Here is a 13,849-nt window from a genome sequence, read left to right on the forward strand (position 1 = left end):
GCAGTTGTGACTTCTCTTCCACTATGTGTTTTATGATCTGGGAAATAATTTTAGTCTATTATAGCTGAAAATGTATTGAAAGTAACAGTGAAAAAAAGTTTTTGTTGTTTGAGAGAGAGAGCTTGAGGTGGCAGGGGCAGGTGGTGCTTGATCTCACGAACCATGAGATCATGACCTGAGCTAAGATCAAGAGATGCTTAACCAGCTGAGCCACCCAGGCGCCCCTGGAAGTAATCTTGAAAGCTTGAATATTAACTTTGGATCGTACAAGACTCCTTGAAAGAAACAGGGCTGAAAATCAGGTAAATATCAGAGGCAATTAAGGATAGAAGAAATCATAGGACATTATGAATAGTGTCTTCAACTGCCTGAAAGGGAAATCATTGTTGACGAACAGTTATTTGAATAATAGCTGGAGGAGATTATAGCCAGGATCACAACTTATCAATTCCTTGGCACGTCAAAAGAATGGAAAAGCAGTTGTCTTCAAGGGTATTAATCTTTATAGAGATTATAAGAAAACCGTAAAACAGATAATTAGTTAAGGCTTTGCCTTTTTCTTAGGGAATAGCACTGATCACTGAGAAGAACTTTCTTTTTTGATGGGTATTTATCTTCATTGCCTGATTTGGTAGCCACTGGCCACATGGGGCTGTTGAGTACTTTAAATGTGGTTACTATGAGGAGCACCTGGGTTGCTCAGTTGGTTAAGTATCAGGCTCTTGATTTCAACTCAGGTCATGATCTCACAGTTTGTGAGCCCCGCATCAGGCTCTGTGCTGACAGTGGGGAGCCTGCTTGGGATTCTCTCCCTCCCTCCATCTCTCCCTCTCTCTCTCTCTGCCCCTTCCTGCTCACACTCCCAAAAATAAACATTAAAAAAAATAATGTTATTGTGACTGAGGAACTGAATTTCTAATTCTATTTAATTTTCACTAATTGACTGATAGAGCGTGTACACAAGCTGATGAGAGGCAGAGAGAGAGAGAGAGAGAGTGAGTGAGTCCCAAGCAGGCTCTGGGCTGACAGTGCAGAGTGTGATGTGAGGCTCAGTCTCGTGAACTGCGAAATCATGACCTGAGCCGAAATTGAGAGTCTGTTGCTTAAACAACCGAGCCACCCAGACACACCGAATTTTCACGAATTTAAATTAAAATTGCCACGTATGGCTGGTGGCTAATGTATCAAACAATGCAGTTATAGAAGCATACAATACTTAGAATGTATTTAAAATACTATGTTGTGCCTTATTTTTTTTAATGTTACCCACAAATTCATTTATTTTATAAAGGGAAATTTGTGCATTTGACTTCTTTAATTTCTTATTCTCCCCCCCCCTTAATTTCTTATTCTTAATGCCCTAATCTATTATTCTTAAAAGGTAGTGAATATTTCTAATCAGTGGGTACATCATGGGCTTAGAGTAGAACCTTGAAAGCCACAGGAATGCATTGATCAATGAGGTATCCAATTTTAAAATAGTTATCTGCACATAGGAGCATCAGAGGTTTTGTAGTTGTGTGAAATCTGGTCTTAAAAGGGTATCGAAAGATGACATTTAAAAGATTTGTTCACTTGATTTAAAACTGGGTGTGTAAGTACTTTATAAATCCACAAGTTATGAAGAAAATCCCCCATATATTCATGCTGTTTTTCTCTCTAAATAGATTGCTTTTTGAACATAGTTGGTAGGTGGAAATTTCAAAGGATGAATCATTGCTTGACCAATGCTTTAAATTTTGCATAAGGTGAAAAAAGGAAGTATCTGATACCAGCTTGAGGTTGTGAATTTTATTATCTCAGGATGACTCCTCTTAGTAAAGATAGAGCACAATAAGGATTTTAAAATACAACAGTGATAACTAATTATTAGTATGTCATAACACAAGTGTTTTTCAGTCATATGAAACTGATTTTATGTTTTAGGAAATGATAAAATTTACAGTTCTTAAAGGTTTAAGAAAGCTTAGTCCTTAAATTTACTTATTTATGTGGTTTAGGGCTCATTTCATAGGTTTGTCAATGAAAGTACTGATAACACTCTGAAAAGCTTATCTGTTTCAGAAGGGTTACAAGACCTTCAGCAATCATATTGAATCAGATAATAGATAAATGAACAGACTGTCCCATTGTGGATGATTGGAAAAAATTCTGTCTACAAATATTCAAGGATATGGGGCTCCTGGGTACTCAGTTTGTTAAGCATCTGACTTTGGCTCAGGTCATGATCTCGCAGTTCTTGAGTTCAAGCCCTGTGCTGGGCTCCATGCTGACATCTCAGAGCCTGGAGCCTGTTTTGGGTTGTGTGTCTCCCCCTCTCTCTGCCCCTTTCCTGCTCGTAAGTGCTCTCTCTCTCTCTCTCTCTATCTCAAAAATAAATAAAAACATTAAAAAATTAAAAATATTCAAGGATAGTTTCTCAGATAACCACAAAAAAGGGGAGCATTAATAATGAAATATATTTTATTCAGAATAAAGTCTCTAATGATTTTTAACAAGAACTGTATTGGGGCACCAGGATGGCTGAGTCAGTATAAGTGTCCAACGTTGGCTCAGGTCATGATCTCGCGGTTTGTGAATTTGAGCCCCATTTCGGGCTGTGTGGTGGCAGCTCAGCCTGGAGCCTGCTTCAGATTCTGTCTCCCTCGCTCTCTGCCCCTCCCCCACTCATGCTCTGTCCCTCAAAAATAAACATTAGGAAAAAAAAGAGCTATATCACAGATACATAAAGGCCACAACCACATGCACAGTGATTTCACAAAATTTGAATTAACTAGCTAGTGGTGTGATACAACCAATAGAATATAAATTTCCTTCCCATAAATTTCTCCTAGCAGTTGAACCCTTCATTACCAACAGGTATTGACCCTTGAACAACAGGGGTGGAACTGTGTGAGTCCACTTCTGTGCAGTTTTTTTTGATAAGTACAGTATTGTAAATGTATTTTCCTTATGATTCTTTTTTCTCTAGCTTTATTGTAAGAATACAGCATACAATTATGTACAAAATATCCTAACCATTCATGTTACTGGTAAGGTTTTCAGTCAGCAGTAGGCTATTAGTAGTTTTTATTTTTTAAAGTTTATTTTGAGAGAGAGAGAGAGAGAGAGCGAGCGCACATGTGAGTGGGGGAGCGGCAGAGAGAAGGTGAGAGAATCACAAGCAGGCTTCACGCTGCCGGCACAGAGCCCAACATGGGGCTCCGTGCCACAAACAGTGAGATCATGATCTGAGCCAAAATTTAGAGTCAGATGCTTAACTAACTGAGCCAGGTAAGATTTCTTAAGAAGTCTTCCGCCACCCCTTAAAAAGTTTTAAAGGAAAAAATACGATACAGGACCTAAGCTTTTAGTGGTTTGTAAATACCATTAACACGTGTCCTGAATTCTGGTGGGTTACATCAATCCTGAATTAATTTTTTTAAGGTTATTGATTTATTTAAGTGACCTCTGTACACCCAATGTGGGGGTTGAAATCGACCCCAAGATCAAGAGTTGTATGCTCTTCCAACTTAGCTAACCAGGCACCCCCTGAAATAATTTTTAATAAAACTGAGCTTTATACTTTTTCTATGCCACATAGTTTTCTTTCTCCTCATTTTAGTGTATCACTTTATGCTACTTTGTTTTCTTCCAAAAATCTTTAAACAGTAATCCTACAATGGAAAATTCAGGGAGAAATTATAATTAGAAAACATAGGAGGGACAAACTTTTATGACTACGTGTTGGTCCAATCACTGACTGCTAATATATGTGTATGGAATTTTTTTTTTAACACATTTTTTAAAAAGTTTCTTTATTTTGAGAGATCAGGCGGGGGAGGGGCAGAGAGAGTGAGAGAGAATCCCAACCAGCATGGAACCTGATGTTGGGCTCCATCTAAGAAACCATGAGATCGTGGCCTGAGCTGAAATCAAGAGTTGGATGCTTAACTGACAAAGCCACCCAGGCACCACTCCACCTTTTTTAAAGTAAGCCCCCATTGTGGGGCTTGAACTCATGACCCTGAGATTGAGTTGCAGTTGCTCACTCTACCAACTAAGCCAGCGAGGCATCTCTGTTTTCTTTTCAACTATCAAGACATCAGTATGTTTAACCGACTGGTTCCCTATATGTGAATGGCTTACATAGACCTAACACTGTATTGAGGTCCTAGAAAAATAATGTCATCAACAAATTAGCTAATTGGAATTTCTTTAGGAATATTTTATCCCAAACCACTAGTCTGTTGGAAGTAGTTTGGGGGGAATCAAAAGTTTTATGTGGATTTTTCACTGTTTGAGGAGGTCAAGCACCTTTAACCCCCACATTATTCAGGAGTCACCTTAATTTTTTTGTAGTTTCTGAGTTATCACACTGATTGGTAACGGTGAAAAAGAGATGTGTCTGTCGTCCTACCTACTTATGGTAGGCTGCTGTGTATGCTGCCAGGATTCAGAACACCTAGAAAAGCTTTAAGAAAAGAAACCAGACTTTCTGAGATCCTGGCTTTGCGCCATTCTGCTGTGGCAACATCCAGGGTTCTGGAAATTGGTACTAACAGAATGAAACAGAGCAGATCTGAGGTCACACAACAGGTAGGTGAAGGAGATGAGTATGATAATTGAATCCTTGCTGCCACTTTTGTCAAATGTGTAACACGCCAATCTTAGAATTTAAAACACAAATAATTTTCGCTATGGTCCTTATCTTGTGTTCAATGAGTATCTGGCTTCTGTTATCCTAGAACAGCAGTTCTTAACCTTTTTTGGGTCTGTAATTCTCTTTAAAATGGAGGAAAGCTTTGGACTTTCTTGTTTGCAATTTTGCATACAATTTTAAAAGGTTAACAGGATCAAAAAAAAAAATAAAAGGTTAACAGGATCCACTGATTAGAACTTACATCCTAGATTTCAGTACCTTTTTTTCTCAATGCAGTTAACTTCATTTTGAACTTGGGCTAGCATTAAGAGATTCTCCACTTTTATTTAAATCTCTTTTTTTAATGTTTATTTACTTATTTATTTTTAATGTTTATTTTTGAGAGAGTAAGAGTGTGCTCTAGTCGGGGAGGGGCAGAGAGAAAGGGGTACAGAGGATCTGAAGTGGGCTCTGAGCTGACAGCAGAGCGTTTAATGTGGGACTCAAACCCACGAACCATGAGATGATGACCTGAACCGAAGACAGACGCTCAACTGACTGAGCCACCCAGGTGCTCCTATTTACTTATTTTTGAGAGAAAAAGAGCACAAGCAGGGGAGGAGCAGAGAGAGAGAGGGAGACACAAAATCTGAGGCAGGCTTCAGGCTCTGAGCTGACAGAGGAGCTTGAACTCACAAACTGTGAGATCATGACCTGAACTGAAGTCTGATGCTTAACTGACTGAGCCACCTAGTTGCCCTTACTTTTATTTAAACTTCTATTTAAATTCATGTAGTTAGGCCTGGTTTCTCCTTTCTGCCCATCTGTGATATCTCACTTACTTAAAAACAGAACGACAAAACGACTTAAAAATGAAAGAAGATTAATGTGGTAAGGATTTAGGACATTTAGAACTTTTTTCCCCCCTTAGGTTCTCCTCCCCCCTCTTTTTAAATTTTTAACGATCTGTATGTTTTGCAGGGAGTCGTTTGTAATTTATAAGAATGACAAATATAATTTCTGAGATTTTTGTTTTTGCTTTGCTTTGTCGTTGGTTTGTTTTAAGTAAAATTAATTTGAACTTTTAAATGACTGATAATGGACCTCACACTTCTAAAGATTTTCTGGGATATTCTAGATTAGGTGCTTTGTTTAGTTCATTAATGTTCTCTGTTCTCTTCCTGTACAGGAAAATACTATTCTTTGTATAAGGGTGTTAATAGTTATAGGGCAGCATTTTTCCCAGATATTTTACAGATATGTATTTTCAGATACAAGCAAGATGCTTTGTAAAAGAGTGTGTTCCGTGAGTAAATACTACTTTTATGGCAATCTTTTGAGGTTCCTAATGCTTAGTTGGCACATTAAAGGTTCTGAGTAAAATTATGTGCTTAATTCATTGTTTCCTATACTTTTTAAAAAGTTTCATATACTTTTTTTAAAGTTTACTTAAAGTTTATTTATTTTGAGAGAGAGTGTGTGTGCACAGGCACACTCAAGTGAGGAAGGGCAGAGAGAGGGAGAGAGAGAAAATCCCAAGGAGGCTCTGCTCTGTCATTGCAGAGACTGACATGGGACTCAGTTCCTTGAACTGTGAGACCCTGCCCTGAGCTGAAACCAAGAGTTGGATGCTCAACCCACTGAGCAACCCAGATGCCCCTAGAGTTTATTTATTTTGAAAGGCAGGTGGTGCATGTGAGTGTGTTTGGAGCAGAGAAAGGGAGACAGAATCCCAAGCAGGCTCCTTGCTGTCAGTGCATAGCCTGATGCAGGGCTCCATCCCAGGACCTTGAAATCATGACCTGAGCATATATTAAGAGCTGCTCGGGGCGCCTGGGTGGCTCAGTCGGTTGAGTGTCTGACTTCAGCTCAGGTCATGATCTCGCGGTCTGTGAGTTCAAGCCCCATGTCAGGCTCTGTGCTGACAGCTCAGAGCCTGGAGCCTGCTTCAGATTGTGTCTCCCTCTCTTTCTGCCCCTCCCCTGCTCATGCTCTGTCTCTCTCTGTCTCAAAAATAAAAACATTAAAAAAAAAAAAAAAAGAGCTGCTCAATCACCTGAGCCACTGAGCCACCCAGGTGCCCCAACTTTTTTTTTTTCTCTTAATGTAAGCACTGTGTCCATTGTAGGGCTTGAATTCATGACCCCGAGATCAAGAGTCGCATGCTTTACCAGCTTAGACGGTCAGGTGCCCGTTTCTTCAGCTTTTTAAACCTTGGACCCTTTTTTCTTTGCTTTCAGACTTTAATGTCCCGGGGAACTAGTCATTGTACAAGGAGATCCAATTTTGGGAAGGATAGTGCTAGATGCAATTTTTATTTTATTTTTTAGATTGCAGTGTTTAATTGATTGCATTTTTGCATTCAGTGGAATTGCATGAAAGCTTCAAGTAAAATCTTAGCTCTAAGCATACATTAAATAATTACATACCTAAATCTGTCCTTCTGAGTTCTTTCCCCAATTTGGTTTAATCAGGTGGTAATTTTAAGTTGCTGTGGTTAATTTTGTCGCATTGTCCCATAAAGTAGTGCAACAATTTTAAAGTGTTGCTTTGGTGTATTTCCTGGTTTATTATTTCCTCGTTATTTAGTATTTTCTAAATCTTTTTTGTTTTGTTTTGTTTTGAAAGAGAGCACAGGAGTTGGGGAGAAGGGCAGAGTACGGGGGGAGAGAGAGAGAGAGTGGGAGGGAGGGAGAGAAGGAACCCCAAGCAGGCTCTGGGCTCAGTATGGGCCTGACATGTGGCCTAATCCCATGACCCTTGGATCACGACCCTAGCCAGAATGAAGGCAGACACTTAACCGACTGAGCCACCCAGGTATGCCCCTTTAAGATGTTATTTTTAACTAATGTGCACCCAACATGGGACTCCGAGGTTACAACCCCGAGACAAAGAATCCCATCTACCAACTGAGCCAGCCTGGTGCCCCTAGTTTTATAAATCTTTAATGCAAAGTAGAAATACATGAACATTTTGTCCAGTAGAAAGTTATAGGTGGATAACTTGCAGCAACACTGCCTATAATATATGATTTTCATCTTCTTGAAGATGAAACAGTAAATTCTAGATTAGTAAAATAAGACAATTTATTTTCTGCATTTTTTTCCTGAAAATACTACTTAAGAGTACTTTAGACTTTTGATCTAGGTAAGGTTGGTTGTGTTCATTGTGCAGTTTGATTTTATAGAATTATGTTTTCAATCATGACATCAACATTAAGTACAAAGCCACTGGGATCTGGGACGGTACTTGAATCAGTTCAGTTTAACAAGCTTTACTCAAATTCTGCTTTAGGTTATTACTAAGCAATTACAACATTATTCATAACTAAGTACTTATGGAAGATTCCTAGGAAGGATCCAAATAATGTTTTTCTTTTCTTTCCTTTTTAATCTCATTTTAGCTGCGTTGGGTGTTCAACAGCCATCACTCCTTGGAGCATCTCCTACCATTTACACACAGCAAACTGCATTAGCAGCAGCAGGCCTTACGACACAAACCCCAGCAAACTATCAGTTAACTCAGACTGCGGCGCTGCAGCAACAAGCTGCAGCTGCAGCAGCTGCATTGCAACAGGTGAATCTCTTTATTTTTTTTAAGTTTATTTATTTTGACAGCGAGAGAGCGTGAGTAGTGGGGGGGTGGTTAGAGAGGAGGAGAGAGAAAGAGAATCCCAAGAAGGCTCCACGCTGTCAGCACAGAGCCCAACTCGGGGCTGTTGTAAAATCACGATCTAAGCCAAAACCAAGAATTGGATGCTCAACCAGCTCAGCCACCCAGGCACTCCTTGGTTGGCTTTTATTTATTTATTTTTTAAGTGTTTTTATTTATTTTTGAGACAGAGAGAGACAGAGCATGAGCAAGGGAGGGGCAGAGAGAGAGGGAGACACAGAATCTGAAACGGGCTCCAGGCTCTGAGCTGTCAGCACAGAGCCTGACGCGGGGCTCGAACTCACAGACTGTAAGATCATGACCTGAGCCGAAGTTGGACGCTCAACCGACTGAGCCACCCAGGCACCCCCTTTGTTGGCTTTTAATATGTGACATAGAAAACTATTAATTCTGTGTAGCCACAGTAGGTACTTTCATTTTTTAAAGACTTAATAATTGTGGGGTTTTATTATGCTTATTTTTCAGGTGATTAAAATTACTATATATGCTAAGATATATGGAGCAGTGCATTTGCATGGTCAGAATTCTTAAAACGGATAGTCCTTACATCTTTTGCTTATTTTTCATCAAGTTAAGCTGTTCAAGAAAATTTCTATTTAGTATAATTTTGTTTATGTATTTGTATATATGTATATCACTTTTTGAGAATGAATAAAACTAACATCCATATTTTTCTTTGAAAAAAAATTTTTTTCCAGCAATATTCACAACCTCAGCAGGCCTTGTATAGTGTGCAACAGCAGGTTAGTTTATATTTTCCATATTAAAAACTGATTTTTAAAAAGCCATTTGTCCCAGATTCAATTTATACAGATTTTATTTCCTTTCAGCTACATTAATGTGTGATTTGAATTCTTTTGGGGTGGGGAAATGAGGTAGGTTAAAAGGAATGTCTCCTAGGGAGAGGAAGGTAGGAGAGGTGTCCTGTGGAAATTGAAATCTTCAGCAAGCAGCCATTTTTGTCACATGTTTCTGAGAAAGCATGCAGAGGATAATCTGGAAAGAATCTGTTACTGAGTCAGTGGCCCAGTACTTCTGTCTGGAGCACCTAGCCCTACTGTGCTGTATTAGACCCCATGTGAAAATGAAAAGGTCCTTTTTCTCATTTGAAACCTAAGCTGTAGATAGACCACTGGCTTTGAGCCTTTATTTTTTATTTTTATTGATTTTATTATTTTATTTTTTTAATGTAAGCTCTATACCCAGTGTGGGACTTGAGTCTCGATTCTGAGGTCAAGAGTTGCACACTCTACCAACTGAGCCAGGCAGGCACCCTGTGAGCCTTTATTTTTTTTAAAGCAACAGAATCCTCTCTATTTTCACCTAATGAAATCGTGTATTGAAACCCAATATATAAAATATAAAATATTAAAATAGAGCTGTTGAAAGTGGGTAGAAGCCTCCCGTTGTATTTTCCCATTCCTACTCTCATAGCACATTTTGACAATTTGAAAACTCCCGACGTAGGGAAAAAGGAAGTTTTTTTTAGCCCTTTTTCCCTAGTCTTGTTCTATAATTATGTTCTATGGAGTCTTATATCTGTGATGATAGAAAAAGCTAAGAAAAAATGAACCCAAGGAGAGGCATGTCAAGGAGAAAAGAGTTTGCCCTGCTGAAATCTAGATAGGTTCTAGCCTAAGCAGCCACTCAAGGCTTTTTAAGAGTAGAGGTGGTCTTCTTTCTTCTCAGTGTTGATAGCTTCAGGAAAGTATAGCAATCAGGAGGGGAAAAGGGGATATGAGAGAAGGACCAAAAACTTAGATCCAAAAACACTAGATAAACATGAGGCTTCTTATCCATAAGGTCTTGTCCCTAGTGGATCCATGACCCAATTTCATTCTTGGCCAAGTCCTTTGGGGCTTCAGAAGCATTGCACTTTCACTGAAGGTTATACTATCCCCCTAATATTGATGTAAACTTGTAAAAATTTGGCAAGAGGTTGATGTCAGAGTTGGCTACCTGCTTTTCAAAAATATCCTTAGACTTATTTTATTACTGTTATGAAGTTTATCATTAAAGATTATGTGTTAGGTTGAGCCATATGAAAATGAAAGGCTCAAATGCTATTGCCTTAAAAAATGCCATTGTTTATTCTTGACTTAGAGAAAAAATAATTTGGTAGATTTAACCTCTAATACATGGTAACCCCAGGTAAGCCGGGTGCTTTGAATAGGACCCCACATAGATTCTTTTATCCTAGCTTAAGTCAACTTTCTGTTCCATAATTTAAATTTTTTTCTTTTTACACCAATTCCTTGTATTTTCTGGTAATGAGTGTTATCCTTTACTATTGCCAGAAAAACGATGTCAGAGTGTATGGTCCCTTATGGTCCCCATGCATGTGGCAAATCTGAGAAGGCTTCTCATTTTAGGGGCATATATATGAATTAGATAGCCTGTGATTTTTTTTTTTTTTTTTTTTTTTTTTTTGAGAGAGAGATGGATGAAGCGTGAGTGGGGGAGTGGCAGACGGAGTGGGAGACACAGAATCCAAAGCAGTCTCCAGGCTCTGATCTGTCAGCATAGAACCCGATGTGGGCCTGAATCCAAGAACCGTGAGATCATGACGTGAGCCGAAGTTGGACTCTCAACTGACTGAGCTACCCAGGCACCCCTAATTTTATTTTCTTTTATTAGGCTGAGCTTTTCTTTTTGAGTATAGTTGACACACATTTGTTACATTAATTTCAGGTATACAACTTAACAGTGTGACAAATTTATACATTATGCTACGTTCACCGCAAATGTGGCTACCATGTGTCTTGTTACATTGCTATTATAACAACAGTGACTGTGTTCCTTATGCTATGCTTTTTTTTAAAAAAAATTTTTTTTATAGCCAGCAACTTTTTTTAATGTTACATTTACTATTCTCAAGGCACATCTGATGATACATTTTATAACACAGTAGGTGTCAAAGTATGTTCCACATAGGATTTCTTCAGGATCCCTCCTCTTTCTGAATTCCAAATGGAGGAACTGAAGTCTGATGTAAAGACTGACGACCCATATTCTATCTTCGGCAAGCTTTTACAACACTATTGTAAAATGTAATGTAAGAGAACTATAAACTAGGAACTTCTTCAGTTTTTTGAACCTTCATTCAGATTTTTAAAAATTTTTTTAATGTTTATTTATTTTTGAGAGAGAGACAGAGTGTGAGCAGGGGAGGAGCAGAGAGAGAGGGAGACACAGAATCCGAAGCACGCTCCAGGCTCTGAGTGGTCAGCGTAGAGTCCGATGCGGGGCTCGAACTCATGAACTGTGAGATCATGACTTGAGCCAAAGTCGGACGCCTACCAACTGAGCCATCCAGGCGCCCCTTAATGTTTATTTTTATGAATGTTAATTTTTAGAGAGAGGGAATGTGCATGTTTGCTTGCTCTCAAGTGTGGGAGAGAATCCCAAGCAGGCTCTGCCCTGTCAGCACAGAGCCACACGTGGAACTCACTCTCACAAACTGTGAGATTGTGACCTAAGCTGAAATCAAGAGTTGAACTCTTAACCAACTGAGCCATCCAAGCTCCCCCTTATGCTGTGCCTTTTCATTCCTGTGACCTAATCATTCCGTAACTAAAAGTTTGAATCTCCCTCTTCCCTTCACTCATTTTGCCCAAACCTCCTCCTTTCCGGCAGCCATCAGTTCTCTGTGTTTATAGCTCTGATTCTCCTTTTTGTTCATTCATTTTTTTCTAATCCACTTACGAGTGAAATCATGTATTTGTCTTTCTCAGTCTGACATATTTCACTTAGCATAATAGTCTCTAGGTCCATCTGTATTGTCTGATATGGCACAAGTTCATCCTTTTTTGTGGCTATGTAATATTCCTCTGTGTGTGTGAGTGTGTGTGTGTGTGTGTGTGTGTGTGTGTGTGGTTGCTTCCATATATTGGCTTGTAAATAATGCTGTGGTAAACCTAGAGGTACATATATCTTTTCACATTAGTGTTTTTGTTTTCTTTGGGTAAATATCCAATAGTGGAATTATTGGATTATATGGTATTTCTATTTTTGATTTTATGAGGAACCTCCATGCTGTTTTCCACAGTAGCTGTATCAGTTCACATTCCACCAGCAGTACATGACAGTTCCTCCACATTCTTGCCAACACTTAATTTCATGTGTTTTTTAATTTGCCATTCTGACAGGTGTGAAGTGATAGCTCGTTGTAGCTTTGATTTGCATTTCCTTGATGATGCATGATGTTGAACATCTTTTCATGTGTCATTTCATCTATCTGTATGTCTTTGGAAAAAATGTCTGGATCCTCTGCCGATTTTTTAATAAGATTGTTTTTTGGTGTGAGTTGCTGTGTGAGTCATTCATATGTATGGGGAATTTATCCTTTATCAGATGTATCATGTAGATAGTCAATGATATATTTCTTAAGTAATTTCTACACCCAAACATGTGGCTAAGGCTCAGGACCCTGAGATCAAGAGTCACACGCACTACTAACTGAGTCAGCCAGATGCAAATAGATAGCCGATGATATTTTTGATACAGGTAGCATACTGATGATATTTAATCATTTCTGTAGCACAGTGATTAACGTGGTAGAACTAGAAATTTTCCTGTCTAGGGTCTCATGGGGTTTTTTGGTGGGTGTTACTCTTATGAAATAAGATAAAAGATCAATTTCTTTATTGAACGAATTAGTTGGTTTTCGTTTTTTTTAAGATTAAAAAAAATGTTTATTTGAGAGAGAGGAGAGCAAGTGAGTGGGGGAAGTGTAATGAGAGAGAATCCCAAGCAGGCTCCACATGGCCAGCACAGAGCCTGATGCAGGGCTTGATCTCATGAACCATGAGATCTTGACCTCCGTGGAGATCAACAATTGGACACTCAACTGACTGAGCCACCGAGACACCCCTTTCGTTAAGGAGTTTGTTTGTTTGTTTTAACGTTTATTTTTGAGAGAGAGCAGGGGAGGGGCAGAGAGAGGGAGACAGAGGATCTTGCTGTCAGTGCAGAGCCCAGTGTAGGGCTCTAAACCACTACTGCGAGATCATGACCAGAGCCAAAGTCAGAAGCTCAGTGGCCACCCAGGCACCCCTAAAAATTTTATGTTTAAGTAGTCTCTACACCCAGTGTGGGCTCATGCTTAAAACCCCGAGATGAAGAGTTGCATGCTGTGCTCATGGAGGCAGCCAGGTTGTTGCACTGAATGAGTTAGTTATATATCAGATCTACGCTTAGAAATAGTTGTAGGAAAAAAAAGAAATAGTTGTAGGAAACCTTACACCTAATGACTTCTGGTATTTTTTACCATATTTCTTAATTAGAAATGAAGTACCGACTTAATAGGAATTTTTCCTTATATAAAGCATCTGTGAAACAATTTCAATTGATCTTTCTTGTTTTTTTTCTATTTGCAGTTACAGCAACCTCAACAAACCCTTTTAACACAGGTTAGTTTTGCCATTATTTTAATTTCTTTTGGATATCTGAATGAAGAATAGACCACAATTTTATTTGTATTCTAGTGTTTCAGAGTTTGAAGATGAATATTGGTTGGATTCACATAATAGTTTAGCAATATGTTAAATACAGCTG

General features: G+C 38.9%; 1 protein-coding gene across 5 annotated transcripts in view; it reads left to right on the top strand.

The window, feature by feature from the left end:
• Positions 1-13,849, top strand: part of CCAR1 (cell division cycle and apoptosis regulator 1) — a 63,667-nt gene that overhangs the window by 8,081 nt on the left and 41,737 nt on the right. For 4 of the 5 annotated variants that reach the window (XM_058696529.1, XM_058696532.1, XM_058696528.1 and 1 more), the window contains exons 3-5: positions 8,025-8,197; positions 8,992-9,036; positions 13,672-13,704. In XM_058696529.1, the coding sequence (XP_058552512.1) occupies positions 8,025-8,197; positions 8,992-9,036; positions 13,672-13,704 (251 nt within the window). The remainder of the gene's footprint in view (positions 1-8,024; positions 8,198-8,991; positions 9,037-13,671; positions 13,705-13,849) is intronic. The other variant, XM_058696531.1, reaches the window with a different exon arrangement.

Source organism: Neofelis nebulosa, chromosome 13, assembly GCF_028018385.1.
Source record: "Neofelis nebulosa isolate mNeoNeb1 chromosome 13, mNeoNeb1.pri, whole genome shotgun sequence".
Taxonomy (NCBI): domain Eukaryota; kingdom Metazoa; phylum Chordata; class Mammalia; order Carnivora; family Felidae; genus Neofelis; species Neofelis nebulosa.